The sequence below is a fragment of the Panthera leo genome, chromosome A1 (assembly GCF_018350215.1).
Source record: "Panthera leo isolate Ple1 chromosome A1, P.leo_Ple1_pat1.1, whole genome shotgun sequence".
NCBI lineage: Eukaryota > Metazoa > Chordata > Mammalia > Carnivora > Felidae > Panthera > Panthera leo.
Window position 1 is genome coordinate 15017360 of NC_056679.1, and position 18711 is coordinate 15036070.

At 38.9% G+C, this 18711-nt stretch overlaps 2 protein-coding genes across 2 annotated transcripts in view; one reads left to right on the forward strand and one right to left on the reverse strand.

Moving 5' to 3' along the window:
• SPART (spartin) overlaps positions 1-16712 on the reverse strand; it is a 31271-nt gene extending 14559 nt beyond the window's left edge. Inside the window, 6 exon segments of the mRNA XM_042953888.1 lie at positions 2466-2589; positions 5796-5963; positions 8553-8750; positions 12212-12858; positions 12861-13022; positions 16604-16712. Coding sequence (XP_042809822.1) covers positions 2466-2589; positions 5796-5963; positions 8553-8750; positions 12212-12858; positions 12861-13020 — 1297 coding nt within the window. The 5' untranslated portion in view covers positions 13021-13022; positions 16604-16712.
• LOC122228860 (translation initiation factor IF-2-like) lies at positions 16265-17898 on the forward strand. Its single transcript, XM_042954263.1, has 3 exons — positions 16265-16325; positions 16428-16875; positions 16969-17898. The coding sequence occupies exons 1-3, from the start codon at positions 16265-16267 to the stop codon at positions 17369-17371; spliced, it is 912 nt and encodes a 303-aa protein (XP_042810197.1). The 3' UTR covers positions 17372-17898.
• The last annotated feature ends 813 nt before the right edge of the window (positions 17899-18711 follow it).

Sequence of the window (18711 nt, forward strand, 5' to 3'; positions counted from 1 at the left end):
CTGATTACTTATTTTTGTACAGAGCCTGCACAAGTCAGGAAGAAATAGTAGCTTGACAGATCAGATTATTTTCCTCTGGAATAAATCTTGGGTATTTTCTGCACCTCTTTGCTACTTATACTTTTAAGTATTTGGTGAGGTGGTGGGTTTTCATTCTATCTACTAAAAAGCACATAAAGAGATATATACTCTGATTGGCAGTTAGTTTTAATGTAACCAACTATTAGAGATATTTCTAGAATTCTGAGGGAATAAGATGAAAAGTGTTACTAACACCTGCTGAAGTCTCAAGCAGTAAAGTAGGCCTCTTTGCGTTACCATAATGTAGTTTTTGCTCATTCTCAAATGATGCACTGCTGAGAGTTTTTCTGAAATCTCTAAAGAGATCTCTGCCCAGAATTAGCTGATACTAAGGATGCTCTACCTCTCTGAATAGAATCAGTGTGTGAAATCTTTGGAGGTCTAAGACTCTGTGACATGTTATACTTTCCAAAGATGGTCAAAACAGTATTTCCTGTTCTACATGTTCTTTTAACATGACCTTGACATTCCTCCCATTGAGAAGTGGGGTCTCTGTTACAATCCCTTCAATTTGAGCAGGTTTGTTACTTCCTTGTGATGAGTGATACTAGAAATTTCCAAGAATATGTCAGGAAGAGTATGCAGCCTCTAGCTGTTTGCTATATCATATACGCTTCGAACCCTGAGCTACCATGTAGAAGCCAAACTGGCTTCAGGCTGCCAAGCTGTGAAGAAGTTAAACCACATGGAGACCATGTCTAGGCACTCTATTTGGCAGTCCTAGATTTTGAGCTCTTCCAATCCAGATGCCAGATTTGTGAGTGAAGGAGCCTTTGGATGATTCCAGACCCCAGATACTGAGTCACTAGTCAGCCTTTGAGTCTTTCTACCTAAGGTCCTGACCTCATAGAGCAGATCTAAGCAATCTCTGCTGTGACCTTCTGGAATACCTGGTCCACAGTTATCCTAAGCATAAACAAATTGTTGTTTCATGCCATTAAGTTTGGAATGGTTTGTCACACAGCAATAGTAAATAGAACTATTTACTATTTACTATAAATAGAGGTATAAATTTTAAAAAGTTTATAACCTTTGAAATTAGTTATCTACCTATGTGTGAATATAGGCAAGTTTTCTGAATACTGACCTAATAGCCTAGCAACCTGTAAAGTTATGGGGCAGGGTAGTAAGAGTGAAGGTTTTTCTTTATAACTTCTTTGAAAATCTTTTTTCAAGGATCAATTTTAACTGTTAAAAACTGTAATTGAAAATTCTGGCTGTCTTTTCTTACCTGTAGCAGCTCTCTGACACCAGGCAAAATATTTTGTTAGCTCCTAGCTAATTAATTTTTCCTTATTTTAGCTTGTTGGTTTTTCATGTTAAAGGTTTTTTTCTGCTTTAGACACCTGTATTATTTTAATGGGGTTTTAGTCCAGACATGGAAGTCTGTATTGACAGTCTTTTAAATGACTGGTCAAGATCCCTTTACAGGGTCATGAATTTGGCTAACTAGTGACTGGTAATGTTTTTTAAAAACAAATTAGAATGTCTAAATCTGAGCTACTATAGTTGAAAAGCTAAAATGTTAACCAATAAAAGTGAAAAGATCTATGTCAGTAATGATAATTCTGGTTTTAAAATAACTGATCTGGGGCACCTGGGTAACTCAGTCACTTAAGTGTCTGACTCTTGATTTAGGCTCAGGTCATGATCTCACGGTTTGTGAGTTCGAGCCCCAAATCAGCTCTGCACTGACTAGCTGAGCCTGCTTGGGATTCTGTTTCCCTCTCTCTCTGCCCCTCCCCTGCACTCTCTTTCTCCCCAAAATAAATATATAAATACATAAACACATAAATATATATATCTAACATATATATAAACGCATGTATATACTAAATATATACAAATATATGTAAGTATATATATATATATAAATAAGCCTTTAAAAAATTGTAAAATAATTGATCTGATGCCCTTTCTAACCAAAATTAAATAGTAGGGCCTACATCTCAAAAAGCTTGGCTGTAATCCTCAGATCTTTAATACCTCCACTACTATGTGGTTAGGGAGTGCTGGTTTGCTTCCAAAGATGGATGAATATCTTATCATTTTTTGGAGGAAGAGGGAAGGGGAGAAAAGAAAAGGATTAAGGGAGAATTTCAAAGAGGAAAGGAGAATAACTAATTTTATGTTCAGAGTTGTCCTAAGAGTTTGGGGATTCCTGAAGTTTTTCACTATCAATTTTCCCAAAAGTGAAACAGAAAAAAAGCAAGAAGAAACTTACACCTATAGGATAATATGTGATGTTCTAAGACACTAGTTCCTTTCAGGTATTTAAAAATGATCATTTAGAACCCAAATACAAAATTACCTTTCTAAGTAGTCACTTATGGATTCCAAACATTTCACATTATATGGGGAAAAAGTTAGCATTACTGTAATACCTGACAAAATATTTTGAGCCACTTTCTCACTCCATTCGGGTAATTCCTTTGCTTTGTCTTCTGAACCTGGCTCGTAGGGTACAATGTGACTCAGATTAACTTCTTCACTTGAAGTATCTTTGGTCTAAATAGTAAAAATATTTCAAAATGTAAAACAGTAAAATACTAAGGGGAAAAATGATAAGCATTATTTAATAAAATATTAAGCCAACAAACACTAGTTATAATTAATGAGATTATTTCCACCCAACATAGCTATCAGGACATTTTATATACAATATCATAACTGCCATGAAGCTGAAAACTATACTGGTCTTATGTAAGGTCTCACTGGTAAATAAGGTTTAAATACCAACATATCTCCAATAGAGCATTTATCAACTCATATTTAAACTGATGAGATTACAGGGTTCCTTTATATAGCTATCAACCCCTTAATAAGAGTATGCACATGGTGTACTCAGTAAGATTTAAAAGATTTGTTAAATGACTCAATTGGTAAGGATACATCCAAATAAATTGGTTTTGATAGAAATCAAGTAAAGCAAGTAGAAATATATACACACAGAAAAATCTATTCCATCTGAATGGAAATGGGGAACATAGAAATACCTGTATTTTGCTAATTTAATAGCTGTTATGTGAGCTAGGGCCAACACTCAAATTGTCAAAGCTCAATGCACTCATTCTAAGAACTTAACAGCAAGCTAACTCAGACCTCATAATATAATTTGAAAATAAAACTGCCTAAGAGAACTAAGAGAACTTCACTTAAAATATAAAACATGAAAAACAAAACAAAAACTTCTATGGGAAGGGGGAAGCCATTTATAAGTAAAACCCAAAGACAAACGGAACAAAGTATTTACAATTTCTATCTCTGATAATGGGCCAATGTCCTAATATATAAAGAGCTCCTAGAAATTGAGAAGATTAGTGACCCAGTCATAAAAAGTGGACAAAGTACAAGAACAGACAACACACAGAAAACAAAATTCAAGGAATCCTTAAGCAGATACACATCACTCATAATAAAATCAATACAAATTAAGATATTCCAATACACCATTTCTCATCGATCAGACTGCCAAAATACAGAAAGATTGATCAGCTTCTCTGTGGATGAGGCTATGAGGAAATGGGTCTCTTACACTGCTGGTGGGAGTGCTGAAGAGTACAGTCCTTGGGGAGGGGAAATTAGCAAAATCTATCAAAATTAGGGGTGGCTTGGATGGCTCAGCTGGTTAAGCATCTGACTCTTAATTTCGGCTCAGGTCATGATCTCACAATTTTGTGAGTTCGACCCATGTCAGGCTCTGCGCTAACCCTGCAGAGCCTGCTTGGGATTCATACTCTCTCTCGATCTCTCTCTGCCCCTCCCCTGCTCACACTCTCTCTCAAAATAAACTTAAAAAAAATTATTTAAAAAAAATCTATCAAAATTACAAATGCATTTATCTATTGACTCAGTAGCCCCACTTCTAAGAATTTACCTTATGAATTACCTGCAATGTATGAATCAATGGATCTAAAAGTTATTCATTGAAGCACTGCTTCTAATAGCAAAAACCTGGAATCATCCAAATATTCCTCAATAAAAGATTGGTTAAAGAAAACTATGATAAACTCATACAACGAAATATGAGGTAACTATAAAAAAGATTGAGAAGGTTCTCCATTTATTAACATTGAAAGATTCCCAGAATTTATTATCAGATAAACAAATAAAATAGAGAACACTCTATGATGTTACCTTTTATGAAAGAGAAACCTAACAGTTTTTACTTGCTTTCATCTGCCTCAAGAAACCTGGGGAAGAAATACAAGATCCTGATAAAAAGTGATTTACCTACAGTGGCAGGGAAAATGGTATGGACAAAGGTGGGAGTAAAGCTTTTCAATGTATATATCTGTTTACATAATTTGATTTCTTTTTAGTCAACAAATTGTTTTAAAAATGGAAGTTTTCAACGATGTGGAAAATTTCCAAATATACTGTTAAGTAAAAAAGCAAGAAGCACAACAGTTACGTCTCACATACTGCCATTTGTATTAACAATTACGTATATGTGTGTATACATATATACACACACACACAAAATAAATGTGTATGTATATATGTTTGAAAATGAATAAAAGTAATAAGCAAGAGTAATAAGAAGCTAGCAGCAATGTGTCTTAGAGCAGGGAGCTAGGTGGCTGAGGGCCAGGGAGGCAGACTTACTTTTCCCTAAGTATCGTTTCTACCTTTTGGATTTCTTTTTGTGCATTAACTTACACAAATTTTTTAAGTAAGTATATTTCTTTGAACCATCTTGGACTCCCAATGTCTTCATAAGCTGGTCTAAGATAGTCAACATAAACTACAAATGAATGTAGAACATTCAAGTGGTATGCATTAATTCCACAGATAATTATTGAGCACTTACAATGCAGAATACAACAATGAAGGATACAAAACTGTAATTCAATACTCACAATGCGATTTTCTTTCTTCATATATTTGCTTATATTACTACTTCTGCCCAGAATCCCCTTCAATCTGCTATTTGTATGGCCAGCTCTTGCTTCATTCTTCAGAACTCATCTTAGCCATAATGCCCTCTCAGGAGAGCCTTCCTTACAGTTTCCCACACTACCATATGCCCATACTTATCTATGAGACTAGGTTGTACGTTAGGTGGTGCAATCTAGCCTTCTATATAACCTATGTACCTTCATCTAATGATCACACTAGATAGGGAAATTATCTCTTTGTTAATCTGTCCTCCTCACTAGATATTAAATTCCTTAGGATAAGAAATTTAACTTTTCCACTATGCTCAGCATTCTGGCACTAAATACTTACCAAACTGTATTCCCAATTTACCATTTAGAGAATATATACTCATGAGATGAAAAAAAACCTACTAAACATATTTTTAAAAATCCATTCTCTTTCCTGATGACAATCCATAAAGAAACAAGACTGAATAAAAATGGTAGTGTAAGGAAAAGCATACCTAGCCCCAAGACCTTGGTATATACAGGAAAGTGGAGAACACCACAAAACAAAAAAAAATGCATTAATGTAAATACAAAAAATCTTTCAAATACTTGAAAAAAAACCTATCCCCCAAAACACAGAATATGCTATAAAACAGTTTAAGTCACAAACACTGTAAAGGAAAATATTAAAGCTGATTCTAATAATTTTTACCAGTGATCATTTTATGACTGCAAGTTGCTCTGCTTTAGTAAACAAGAATAAGATTTACTTATTTATTTCACCAGGTGAAAGGTACCATTTGAATAGAACTCACACACATACCTTATTGTTTTTTTACTTACTTTTTTCCCCCGTTTTCCTTTATGACGCACGTCCTTATTGTCTTGGTCCAACGAAGGACCCAACTGTCTCACGTCAGTGCCACTGGCTTCTTTCAACTGGTCAGAGGAACATCTTGCTCTTCCAGGGATTTGGAATTCATTTTCTCCTTCTGCCCGGTTCCAGTTGGCCTAAGGGGTAAAGGACTAAGCTCAAATTCAAATTTTCTCAAATGACTGTCCTCTTAGCTATGCTCTAAGCTTCAACTTAGAAGCTTCAACTTATTCACTTATCAGTGTTTGATAGTCTAAATATGACCACTTTTACTTGTCTTTCTTCTATAATTTTGTTTTATCTCATCATCCAAACCTCAACCCTTTGAGTTCTTTAGTTTGTAGCATATGGCCTAAAGCAAATTTCCAAAGACAAAGCATAAAAGATACACTTACAGCAGTTATTAGGGTAAGTTATCATTAAATCAGATGTAGCTACATTTGAATTTAATTAAATTAACAAATTATAAGTTTTAGGAAACAGATAAATATAAGACTAAGTAAGTTTAAAGCAATGAACAAGGGGCGCCTGGGTGGCTCAGTCTGTTAACTGTCCAACTCTTGATTTTGTTTGAGGTCATGATCTCATGGTTCATAAGTCTGAGCCCTGTATCAGGCCATGTGCTGATAGTACGGAACCTACTTGGGATTCTCTCTCTCTTTCTCTCTCTGTCCCTCCCCTGCTCGCTCTCTCTCTCTCAAAAAATAAGCAAACTTAAAAAATAAATAAAGGCAATAAACTCATGTCTGTTTAACCACTCTGCATTATTGGAAAACTGATTTTGTGTTTTGTTTTGTTTTTTTTTTTTTTTTTTTTTACTTAAAACTACAGGTATTTTGCTTGCATATACTTTACTGAATAAATACTTAAAAGTAAAAACATATCAAAATTATAGCTAATAACTAACTTTTGTTTACAGTTGGAGTTCTGGGACAATAGAGCAAACTAAAAATGACATGCAACTAGGGGCACCTGAGTGGCTCAGTTGGTTAAGCATCTGACTTCAGCTCAGGTCATGATCCGACAGTTCGTGGGTTCAAGCCCCGCATCAGGCTCTGTGCTGACAGCCCAGAGCCTGAAGCCTGATTCAGATTCTGTGTCTCCCTCTCTCTGCCCCTCCCCCACTTGTTCTCTCTCTCAAAAATAAACATTAAAAAATATTAAAACAAAAATAAAATAAAAATGACGTGCAACCAAAAAATAACACCAGAGAAAAGTAAACATGTAACCTAAAAGTCGGTTTAATTTCTTTCCTAAATCCCAGTAATATATGTCCAATGAATGTAGGGGTGAAGGGAGTAACTGCTCTATAATAGGTCTGAAATAATTAAAAATGTCACTTTGTTCAGCTAAGTAAATGGCAAAGCTAAGACTTGAACACCTATCCACTTGGTCATGTTTCTGTCTTTATAAACTACTCTCTATGAGCACACTAAGGCTACACACATTTCTGTCTGGGGGGGGGGGGAGGTCACATGTTTTGTTAATATACCTTAAATGTTTAGTATTGGCTATGCTAAAGTATATATTGGCCACCAGATCATTCTCATATGCAGTTCATGTAACCTAATGCTACAGATGACTCTGACCTTTGGTTTAGCCAGTAGTCTATTCCTATCATCTGTGATCTTTTCAATATAGGTATGAATTGAAAGAGTATTCTAATTCCTGAGAAAAGAGTAACAAAGCTTTCGAGACTAAACTCAAGGGAAACCATTTTGTGAAATCCTCCCCGATCTCCTTCCTGAACTGTGTGTATACTTTTATTTCATCACCTATCATACTGTACTGTGGTTACTCAGCCACTGTAAGTACAAGAGAATAGGAGTTGTTACATATCTTTATAGTGTCTTATTCTGTCTTCCCACCCACCATTTAATACCTAAACAATGGATTCTAAATACACACTGACTAGAGAATAAAAGATTATACAATTATGCTGTGAATCTCCTTCAACTTCAGAAAACTGTCAATATTCACAACAAAAATATTTTTCCCCTCTTGTCCTACATCAGGATGAGCAAGAACAACTAAAGAAAGCCTCTCCTTAATACTCTATTTTATCTCCCCATAACAGATCAACATGCAGGCAAAAAAAAAAAAAAAAACAGGCTCAAATAAGGAAAATTCACAGGATGACCAACCATATTTTAAATCATACTTTATTTTCTCTTTATTTGGTTTCACTTATCATGAGAACAAAGATAATTCCCTCAAATAAAACCTGTTTCTTCCTCAAAATGCCAATCATACCCCTAAAATGTCCAACTTAGCCCATATGCTAATGCCAAAATTACCTTCACTTCACCATTTAGTCCCCTTAACCTATTTTTCCAACTGAGCAGGAACACAGTGATGATAATAAGAGCTAACATTCACAGAACACTACCGCTTGCCAGCACTGATGAAAGACAACATTAACTTTAAATCTTCACCACAGCCCAATAAAGCAGATGATATTATTTCCATTTTATGATAAGGAAACTAAAAAGAAGATCAATAAGTTGAGTTAAACAGCTATTAAGTGGAAGAGCTCAAATTCAAACCCAGAGCTCACAATCCTAATCATTACTTATAACCAATTTCCAACTAGTATTTGTGAACACACAAATTATATATTCTCAATCTCCTAACTCTGATTACATTACAGCCTATTACAATTTCTCTAAAAGCAAAAGTTGCTTATGTTAAAGGAGATTTTCATCCTAAAGATGATCATACATTACCTGAAGCCGAAGGTCAGACATCTGTCTTAATAAATCCTCGAAGAGTTCTCTATCATCTTCTGGTAATTCAGAAGACAAGACAACCCCCACAAAGCATCCTGACGCTTGTAACATGGTATCAGGAAACATGTAGGCTCCCACAGTACATTTAAGAACTGGAGATCTATCAGGAACTAGAGGATACAACCAGTCACAAACCTGAAGGAATTAGTTTAAAAAAAAATTAATCAAAGGAACTAGGTTTTCACTGAAGTTTTAGAATTGTTATACCAGAAAATAAACATTTCCAAGTTCTAAATGCATTTTACAAAGCTTTACAGAATGATTCTCCACTAAAAATTAGCTATTTGCTAGTATGATCTTTGTGCATACCACTCACAAGAACTGTCCTAAAAATGCTATTGCTCCACTAATTATACAGTGTTGAAATTAGTGACCTTAAATAGCCCAATAGCCCACTATTAACCAATAATGAGTCTAGTTTTAAATAAATAATGGTCAAAGTAAAGCAAAACTGTATTATTCAAATTAGACATCTCTTTGTGGAAATACATAAAATCAAACTGTTTTCAAGTACATATAATTACTGATTTAATTAATTCTCACAATTCCATGAAGTTAGTTATCATTTCATGTACAAAACTGAGGCATAGAGAGGTTAATTAAGTTGCTCAGAGTCAACTAAAAAAGTAGAGCTAGGATTTAAACACAGATCTGGCACCAGAGAAGCCAGACAATTACTTTAATTAAATACCCAGAATTCATAATCTTGAATAATTTTTTTAGAAATTGACATGACATAGCTAGAATAGAACATGAAGTTATGTTTATGGAGTTACCTTCTATTATTAAGTTCAATCAAAATGACACAAAGCTGCCCAGCAATATCATCAGATTGTCCATATGCTAAGACTTAAGCTCACTGGATGAGGCACATGGGTGGCGCTAGATTGAGTATCAGACTCTGGATTTCGTCGTAGGTCATGATCTCATGGTTCATGGGATTGAGCTCCCCATTAGGCTCTGCACTGAGGGGGCAGAGCCTGCTTGGGATTCTCTCTCTCCCTGTCCCTCCTCTCCTCACGTACATGTTCCCTTTCAAATAAACATTGAAAAAAAAAAAAGACTTAGGGGCTCCTGGGTGGCTCAGTCATTTGGGCATCTGACCGGCTAAGGTCACAATCTTGCAGTTTGTGAGTTTGAGCCCCGCATCGGGCTCTGTGGTGACAGCCTGGAGCCTACTTCTGATTCTGTATCTCACTCTCCCTCTGCCCCTCCCTGGCTCACACTCTGTCTCTCTCTCTAAAAAATACACAAATATTAAAAAAAAATAAAAAAGAAGAAGACTTAAGCTTACTTTCTGGAGATCTAAATTCAGAAAAGACTAAGCTTAAATCATAATATCCAAATGAATTCATTTCCATTGAGATTACATTCTTTGAGCAAGGAGAATATAATTGTGTTGCTCACTCAGGACAGATGGTCTTCCTAATAATAAGAAACGGGGAAGAACAATCTATTATCAAAATATTGTATAGTAAATATGAGTCAAAGAACATGGAAGATTTCATATAAAAAATGAAAAATTCTCGGGGCGCCTGTGTGGCTCAGTCAGTTAAGCGTCCGACTTTGGCTCAGGTCATGATCTTGTGGTTCCTGAGTTCGAGCCCTGCATCAGGATCTGTGCTGACAGCTCAGAGCCTGGAGCCTGCTTTGGATTCTGTGTCTCCCTCTCTCTCTGCCCCTCCCCCGCTCACACTCTGCCTCTCTCAAAAATAAGTACACATTAAAAAAAAATTTTTTTTAATGAAAAATTCTGGTATACTGCCATCATTTCTGACCAACAGAATATAAACCTGCAGGGATCAAAGAATCCAAGTCTGATTCTTTCTTGGAAAGTGCTTAAAAAACATTTTCAAATTCTTCTTTTATAGATTGTCTTTTTTAGTCATCTCAAATGCCACTTTCCAACTTTTATAAAAGTCAAACTTTAGAGAAGTCACAAAATTGATTATCGCATTTTCCAAAGTATGATATATTGCCATGAATAGTATATGAAATAAATTTAAGTAATATACAGACTATTTGAGTAGTAATGTGTTTTAATATATATTAACAAAAAAATACATCTTTCAACTTCACAGCTGTTATTGGTTAGGATAAAATTAACAAATGAGACATTTAAATTCAAATATTAGGAAAGTTATAGCAGAGATAGGAAATTGACAAAAAAGTTGTAAAGATTATACTTACATAACTAAAGTTTGGGAAAGTTTTATTTTACAATGTCATGATTTCTCTAAGATTAATTACATTCTGGACACCTTGATTGAAAGGGAGTATCCCCAAATCTTCTGAAATAAAACCTTATAGACCTTTCTCAGGGTAGAGCATTAAGAACTGGAAGGCTCATCCACCACAGGCTGATTTCACCCAGATTCACTTTCAGGGGGCAACTTATGTCTAAGTTCTAATTAATGGACTATAAATGTAATAGGTTTAAAAGGTAGATTAAAACTAAAACCAGGGGAGTGCCTGGGTAGCTCAGTTGGTTAACTAGTGCCATAACTAAACCAACCACATCATCTGGACTCTGGACAATAGGACCTGCTTTGCTCAAACAGTCATCTCCCTTCTAAGCAAACTCCTTTGTTATACCCAATGTAAATGGAGTCCTCATTTTGTACCAATGTCCAATCTTTTAAAAATACATTGTTATTGGAACATCACCTTCAGAATACTTCATTAATTCTATAACAATGCCCTAACATCCTGTATTTATAGCACCAGTCTTTACTCCTCGACAAAGAGCATGCTGGTAAATTTATCTGCTTGGAATGTTAAAATGCATCTTAAATTATCATCAGAGTCTCTACTTCTAGACCAAGGTTTCTCAACCTGTGCATGATTAACGTTTTGAGTTAGATAATTTTTTTATTGACAGAAGCAATACTATTTAGATGTTTAGCAGTCCCCCGGCCTCTACCTACTATCTGTCAGGAGCAGTAGCACAACAATAGCTGTTGTGACAACCAAAAATGTCTCTAGACGTTCCCAAAATGTCCTTGGGTTGGGGGGTGGGGTTGGGAACCACTGTTCTATATACTGGGCTGCGTCTAGCCCAGATCAACTGCTCAGATGGGGCTTGACAATATTTGTGGAAATTTACACATCCACATGAGTTACATAAATCTCTTCTGAAATTAAAGTTATTAGGTTTCTTCTTCAATAAAAAATTGAAATTTTATGGGTACCTGAGTGGCTCAGTCAGTTTTAAGTGTCCCGATTCTTTATTTCGGCTCAGGTCATGATCTCACAATCCTGAGATCAAGCCCCACATAGGGCTCTCTGCACTGGGCACAGAGCATGCTTAGGATTCTCTCTCTCCCTCTGCCCCTCCCATACGGTCTCTCAGAAAAAGAAAAAAAAGAATTCAAATTTTAAGGATGAATGCTTCGATACCCCTCAGGTCCTGTCATCATAATTTTAAAAGTAAAACACAAGCTTGTATCTTTAAGGGTCATAAATTTCATACAATATATTAAAAAGAACCAGAAAGATCTTTTTACATTTATTCTCCTGGATACATAATATTGACAAACAAAAATAACATATTTCATACATATTTCAGATTATGTTTACACTTTTCATTGGCTTACCTGAAGAAACCCAGGAGGACGGTTTAGAACTGTATCAAGAGAATTATCCAAGAACCTCACAATTCGAAGATACCCTGGATACGAAGGTGCACTAACCTCCCCTGCAGGATTTACAAAAAAAATCTGTACTCCATTTGGTATCAAAATCAACTCATCTGCATCTAGCCCTAAGGTCTCAAGAGGAGGTGGTTGAGAATGATTCCTATAAAAGTCTTCTCCAACTGATGAAAATTCCCCAGATTCTGTCCCATAGGATACAGTATAATGACCCTCAGCAGCCTGAGGAGTATAAGCAGGAGGTGCTTCTGCTGGATGACTCTGAGATGGTAAGGATAAAGAACTAGATGCAGAAACCAACCCTGGACTTGTTGTTGAAGTGCTTCCATTTACTTCAGTGTGCTGAGAAAGTGAACTAAAGGTGTGAGGCTCTGGTGACTTTTCAGGTATGTCTTTAGGCGGAAATTCTGGATATAACTTGGGCACCTCCTGGAGATCATTCCGTAGAGAAGTGGCAAGACCCTTCTCCAGAATTTCCAATCTGGTACGTACATTCTGTAGTGTTTCTTTCATTTTCTGTTGCATCTGTCTAGCAGATTCCCAACCAGGACCAGTGTGTTCAGGCTCTGTGGATGAAATGCTGATTCCCTGAGCAGGTGTCCTATTCCTTGCTTATAGTAGTTCTTTGCTTCTTCCTTCTGACCTAATTCATCTGTATTCAGTCCTTTATTAACAAATAAAAAGGCCTTTGTGTATGCTTCCTTGATGATCTTAATTTCAGAAGGTTCTCCATTTTGTGGTTCTTGCTCCATTTCTGCCAAACAGAAAATATTATCTTCAATTATCTAATTTAACTATTTGTTTACTGATTATCAATTTCTCCTACCTAAAGATATTTCAAGAAGACAGGAGCTTTGTTGGTCTGTCTTGTTCACTATTGTACTCCCTAAGCCTAGTATTAGATCTGACATAGAGAATGCACTCAATACGTATTTGTTGAATAGATAAATAATGCTCGTTCCTAAATATCTTTTTATTAAAAAAATTTTTTTTAACATTTTGGAGAGACAGAGAGAGACAAAGGGGAGAGGCAGAGAGAGAGGAAGACACAGAATCTGAAGCAGGCTCCAGGCTCTGAGCTGTCAGCACAGAGCCTGATGCAGGGCTCAAACTCAGGAACCATGAGATCATGACCTGAGCCAAAGTCGGATGCCCAGCTGACTGAGCCACCCAGGTGCCCCTCTAAATATCTTTTTAATTAAAAACAGAAGAGAACAGGAATATATCTACTGAATAATTTTCTTGTTCCAGTTTCTTATAATAAATAAAAGTTTCCTATCATGTATCTAACGTTAGAACCAAAGAGCTTCATTCTAAAATTTACTATAATACAGATCCAGATTTTATCCAACTAATTAAAAATGAGGTTGAAACACACATTAGAGAGGAGAAAAATGAGAAAAAAATATCTGGATAAATCTTTAAAGTTACCTGCTTCCATTTAAAGGTGTCAAGTTACTCACATGTGGTTAGTTCTATTCCCTCCCAAAACTCCATTAAAATAACTCTAACAAGGGGCGCCTGGGTGGCTCAGTGGGTTTAGTGTACAACTTTGCCTCAGATCATGATCTCATGGTTCGTGAGTTCGAGCGCCACGTTGGGCTCTCTGCTGTCAGCAGAGCCCACTTGAGATCCTGTCTCCATCTCTCTCTGCTCCTCCCCCGCTCATGCTCTCTCAAAAAATCAACATTAAAAAAATAATAAAAAAATTAACAAGATTAAAAAGGCATAACCTCTCATTCTTGTTAATGAGAAAATTACATGAACAAGTACTTCACAAGCATACATTTTTTAATGTTTATTTTTGACAGGAGGAGCTAGTGGGGGGAGGGGCAGAGAGACAGTGGATCTGCATGGAAGAGGGCTCTGCAAGGGAGGGACAACAGGGAGTCCCATGTGGGCTCTTACTCACCGAACCATGAGATCATGACCTGAACAGAAGTCGGAGGCTCAACCGACCAAGCCACCCAGGTGCCCCCCAAAAGAGTATTTAAATAGCCTATGAAGGGGCGCCTGGGTGGCTTAGTCGGTTAAGCGTCCGACTTCGGCCCAGGTCATGATCTCACGGTTTGTGAGTTCAAGCCCCGCGTCGGGCTCTGTGCTGACAGCTCAGAGCCTGGAGCCTGCTTCAGATTCTGTGTCTCCCTCTCTCTCTGCCCCTCCCCCGCTCATGCTCTGTCTCTCTCTGTCTCAAAAGTAAATAAACGTTAAAAACATTTTTTTTAAATAAATAGCCTATGAAAAAGTGTTCAACACCTTATCTTGTGCATACCTTCATTTCAAAGCTTATTTTACACAGTGTGCTGAAAGATTTCCTGAAATAATGTGTCTCTGGAAGAAATGGGTTGGCTACTGAGAGGGAAGGCAAGGCATGGGGGGTGAGGGATGGGGGGGGATGGTGTCCAGGGGTCTACAGCTGAATAGCATTCCTTGCTGGCACCTCCATCTTGGGGGAGGGGGAGGGGGAGAAGTTTAGCAGGGAAAAATGCCTGGAAATCGATCAGGTGAAATGTAATTGGACTCTCTGCACACACAGAAAGGAAAAGTGTGCGCTAAAATACTGTATTTTTAATTTGGGATTTATCCCAGGATGTTATATTCTCCGTAGTCTCTGAGAAAATGCATTTCACAGGGGTAGCAACTGCAGAATAGTATTTTTATTTTTTCTAGTGCCTGTTATGGGGTGCCTGGGTTGGGACAGTTAAGGGTAAGACTACAGACTCCGGCTCAGGTCATGATCTCACAGTTCTTGAGACAGAGCCCCAAGATGGGCTTCCCCTGACAGCACAGAGCATGCATGGGATTCTCTCTCCCTCTATCACATGCACAAGCACTCTCTCAAAATAAACTTAATCTAAAAAAGAAAAAGAATTACAAAATGCCTGTCATATCCCTAATCGCAATTAAAAGTTTATCAAAGGCTTGAAAAAATGAAACCCATTATTGCATGATTTCACTTATTTTAATTTTTAAAGTTTGGAACAGAAAGTCTTCCAAATGTCAATCTGTAGTATTTAATAAAACAGTATAATCGTCTTAAAACCGTAAACCTGGTTCCAGATACAAGCGGTGCATTTTTTTTTTTAACGTTCTAACAAACTAAGTACAATGTGTGGTGCATGTGTGTAAGCTTTAATAAAAAATCTCAGGAGAAAAGGTGAAATTCTGAATCAAACAACTAACAACTTAGTTCAATCCCATAAACCCTAAAAGCAGTAACGATCAAGGTAAAGGTCAACATTACAAGTAGTCTGTAATACAGACGTTGCTCTACTACCCACCTATCTGGCCTTTTACCAAAAAAGGAGGGGGAACTTTACCTGTATGCAACGCCCTCCAATACCATCCCATCCCCGTCAGGAGAAATACATAAATGATGGTCCACAAGGCCCCAGAGGTGAGAAAGAACCCACATAAAAGCTTCCTGTTTCAAACAGGTTTCCTATAAAAACACCGAATGAAGTTTGATACTGCAATGGAGAGCAATTAAAAAATAGCTCGATCTGTAACCGGGCACCTTACTATATTTTTTCTCGGTTTTGCTTTTGGAAATTTTGGAGAAAAACTGTTGAATTCGGAACTATTTAAAGCAGGATTTCAGGGGCAACAGCAATCTCGAACGCAAACCCATTAAAATGACACGGCAATAAAGTTAAGTTTCGAGGATCCTCAAGCGGCAGCAAAGCAATCCACTAGTGGAAAACTGGGCCAACCCTACGGTAACGCAATAATGCCCCGTCACGAAACAGTGCACATTCCAAGAAAAACTTTCCAGGCACAGAAACCAGGTCAGAGAGATCCTCTGCGGTGCTCAACCTCCAATGAACGTGAACAAATGTATTCCAAAGAGCAAAATCCTGCGCTCTCCATTCCCATTACAACTGCTGTTGGTTGCTGACATTTTGTAAACAAAGACTACCGAACTTTCACGAAGCCTAAGTGCTGGGTAAGGGCGAATAACCACAGCCATTTTCGAAGCCAAGTAAACAGAGCGGAATGAGGCAGCAAGAAGGGTCAAAAGAGACATTCCGGGAGGACGACGACCAAAGGGGAGGGGGTGGGAGGCAGCGCTGAGGGCGCAGGAAGCGCAGAACTCGCAGGTCCCATAAATATGTACGATATGGGGGCTAAGTGAACAACTTCTCAAACTTTTCTCTAGAAATCGCTCCCTTCAACGACAGTTGCATCTCCTACTGGGATGAGGGCGTCCGGGCCTCCTCTGTCCTGCCCCTCCCCCCAGCCCCGTCAGCCCGCGGGGCCCGGGGCGCTCACGCCACCAGCCCGCCTTGGGGGTCCGCGCGAGGGCGAATCCTTCTCCGCCCGCCGCCGCCCCACCTGTGCCTTCCAGATCTCGGGCGCCCGGGCGCCACCCGAAGAGCTCCCCGCCCGGCTGCCGCAGGCCGGAGGCCTGCTCCCTCAGACGCGGCGCGGCGGCGAAGTGCCCGGCCGGGACCGGTCCCGAGGTTCTTCGCGCTTCGCACGAGCGCGCGCGCGACCGCACGACGGAACTCACAAAGCATTCCAAGTCGCGCGCTCCAGAGCGCGCCACGTCACGCGTCCGCGCCGCCCCGCCCGTCAGCTCTCGCTCCCGCATCGGGGCACTGCGGGTAGGTTTTCACGTGACGCCCACTCGGGCGCCTCTCTCCCCGCCCCCCTCCCCGGCGCGCCCGGCCTAAGTCCTACCCACCCTGACCTTCTAGGTGGCGTGTCAGTCACCTTCGAACCCCGGAGTCAAGGCGAAACTCTGTGGGGAGAAAAGGGGCGAGGGCGGAAGGCCGCAGAGAACTACGCGAGCCAGCCCCTCGGCGCGGACCCTCGACCCGGGTCTCCGCGGCCACGTCGACAACCCCCCGCGCTTGCGCAATATCTTCTGCCTCCCCCGCCCCCCCCTCCGCGGACCCAAGGCTGCCGGAGAGGCTAGGAGAGAGTGGTGGGCAGGGACGGAAGTCGTGGCTAGAGGGAGCCCTGCGCGCGGTGCACGTGCGAGAACAAAGGCCGATTCTCTCCGCTCTTCTGGAACCTAGGCTTTGTGACTCCTGCATTCTGAGACAGTTACCTCCCAAAGTCCACGTACGCTACGTGGTAAAAGTCTCGGGTGTGTAATCTAGCAGTATGGTACAAAATGTTAAATTCCTGACACGTCAGGATACAGAGCAACGGTGCTAATACTTCTTATGACTGTGCGAGGCTAAAAGGGGAACGGCAAAGTGAACATACCTTACCTTTCTTCAAGACCTCTTTAAAATTAGTAAAATAGTGTGGACGCCAGATTTTAAACTCTTCAATCGGCCTTCCTTTAAAAAACTGCAGGTATAATGCCCTTAGCCTTTACTGCTAGTGACTTGTTTAGGGATGGCAGTGACTTACCTCCAAATGTATTCTTTACCTCAGTCAAAATTAGAGGACTGTTGGATGACCACTGGGTGAGGCTTTTAAATTCGGGGCCATTTGGGAGGTTCCCCAAATTGAAGAAAGGTAACAGTCATCCCAAAGGGAAAAACCTGTTAGGAAGATACACATTAATACGATGGTTTAAAGGATTTTGTGCGTACACATCTTCAAAGAATTCTGGAAAAAATGTGACTGTGTACCTTCTCCCTCTTTTTATATGGACCATAAAAATTTTCATCTTAAACAGTTGCAAAAGATGCAAATTGTTTTACTGTAAGTTGACATTTTTAAATAAAACTGTAACATGTAACAGTTTTAAATGTAGCCAGTGAAACTCAAATGCCAGGTAATTTGATATCGTTCACCAATTTTTAAAACCGCATTAACAAGCTTCTCTTTAATGGGAAATTTTACATCATTCCTTTTCTTCCTGAAACGGTATTTCCATATTTCCTCATAAAATTTTCTCTCAATATAGTATCTCTTTCTTCTGTAAAGTCTTTTATTGATCATCTAGTATACTTCTCTGCATCATAAATAAGTACATAAATTTAAATCTAATTTTATTTTTTCAAAGGGAAGTATTTTCTATTTTAATTTTTTGAGAAAGACAGAGAATGGGTGGGGGGAGGGAAGAGAGGGGCAGAGGGAGAGAGAGAGAACCCAAACAGGCTCGGTGCAGAAGCCCAAACAACCTCAGGACCATGACCTGAGCTGAAATCAAGAGTCAGACACTTGGGGTGCCTGAGTGGCTCGGTAAGTGTCCGACTCCTGGTTTCAGCTCAGGTCATGATCTCAACGTTTCTGAGTTCGAGCCCAGCATCAGGCCCTGTGCTGATAGTGAGGAGGCTGCTTCGGATTCTCTCTGTCTCCCTGCCTCCCTACCCTGCTGGCACTCTCTCTCTCTCTCTCTCTCAAAATAAAAATTAAACTTAAAAAAAAAAAAAAAAAAGTCGGTCATTCAACCAACTGAGCCACCCAGGCACCCCATTTAAATCTAATTTTATAATTTTGCAATAGTCGTAAAGGTTAAAGTGTTTAAAAATGTGAAA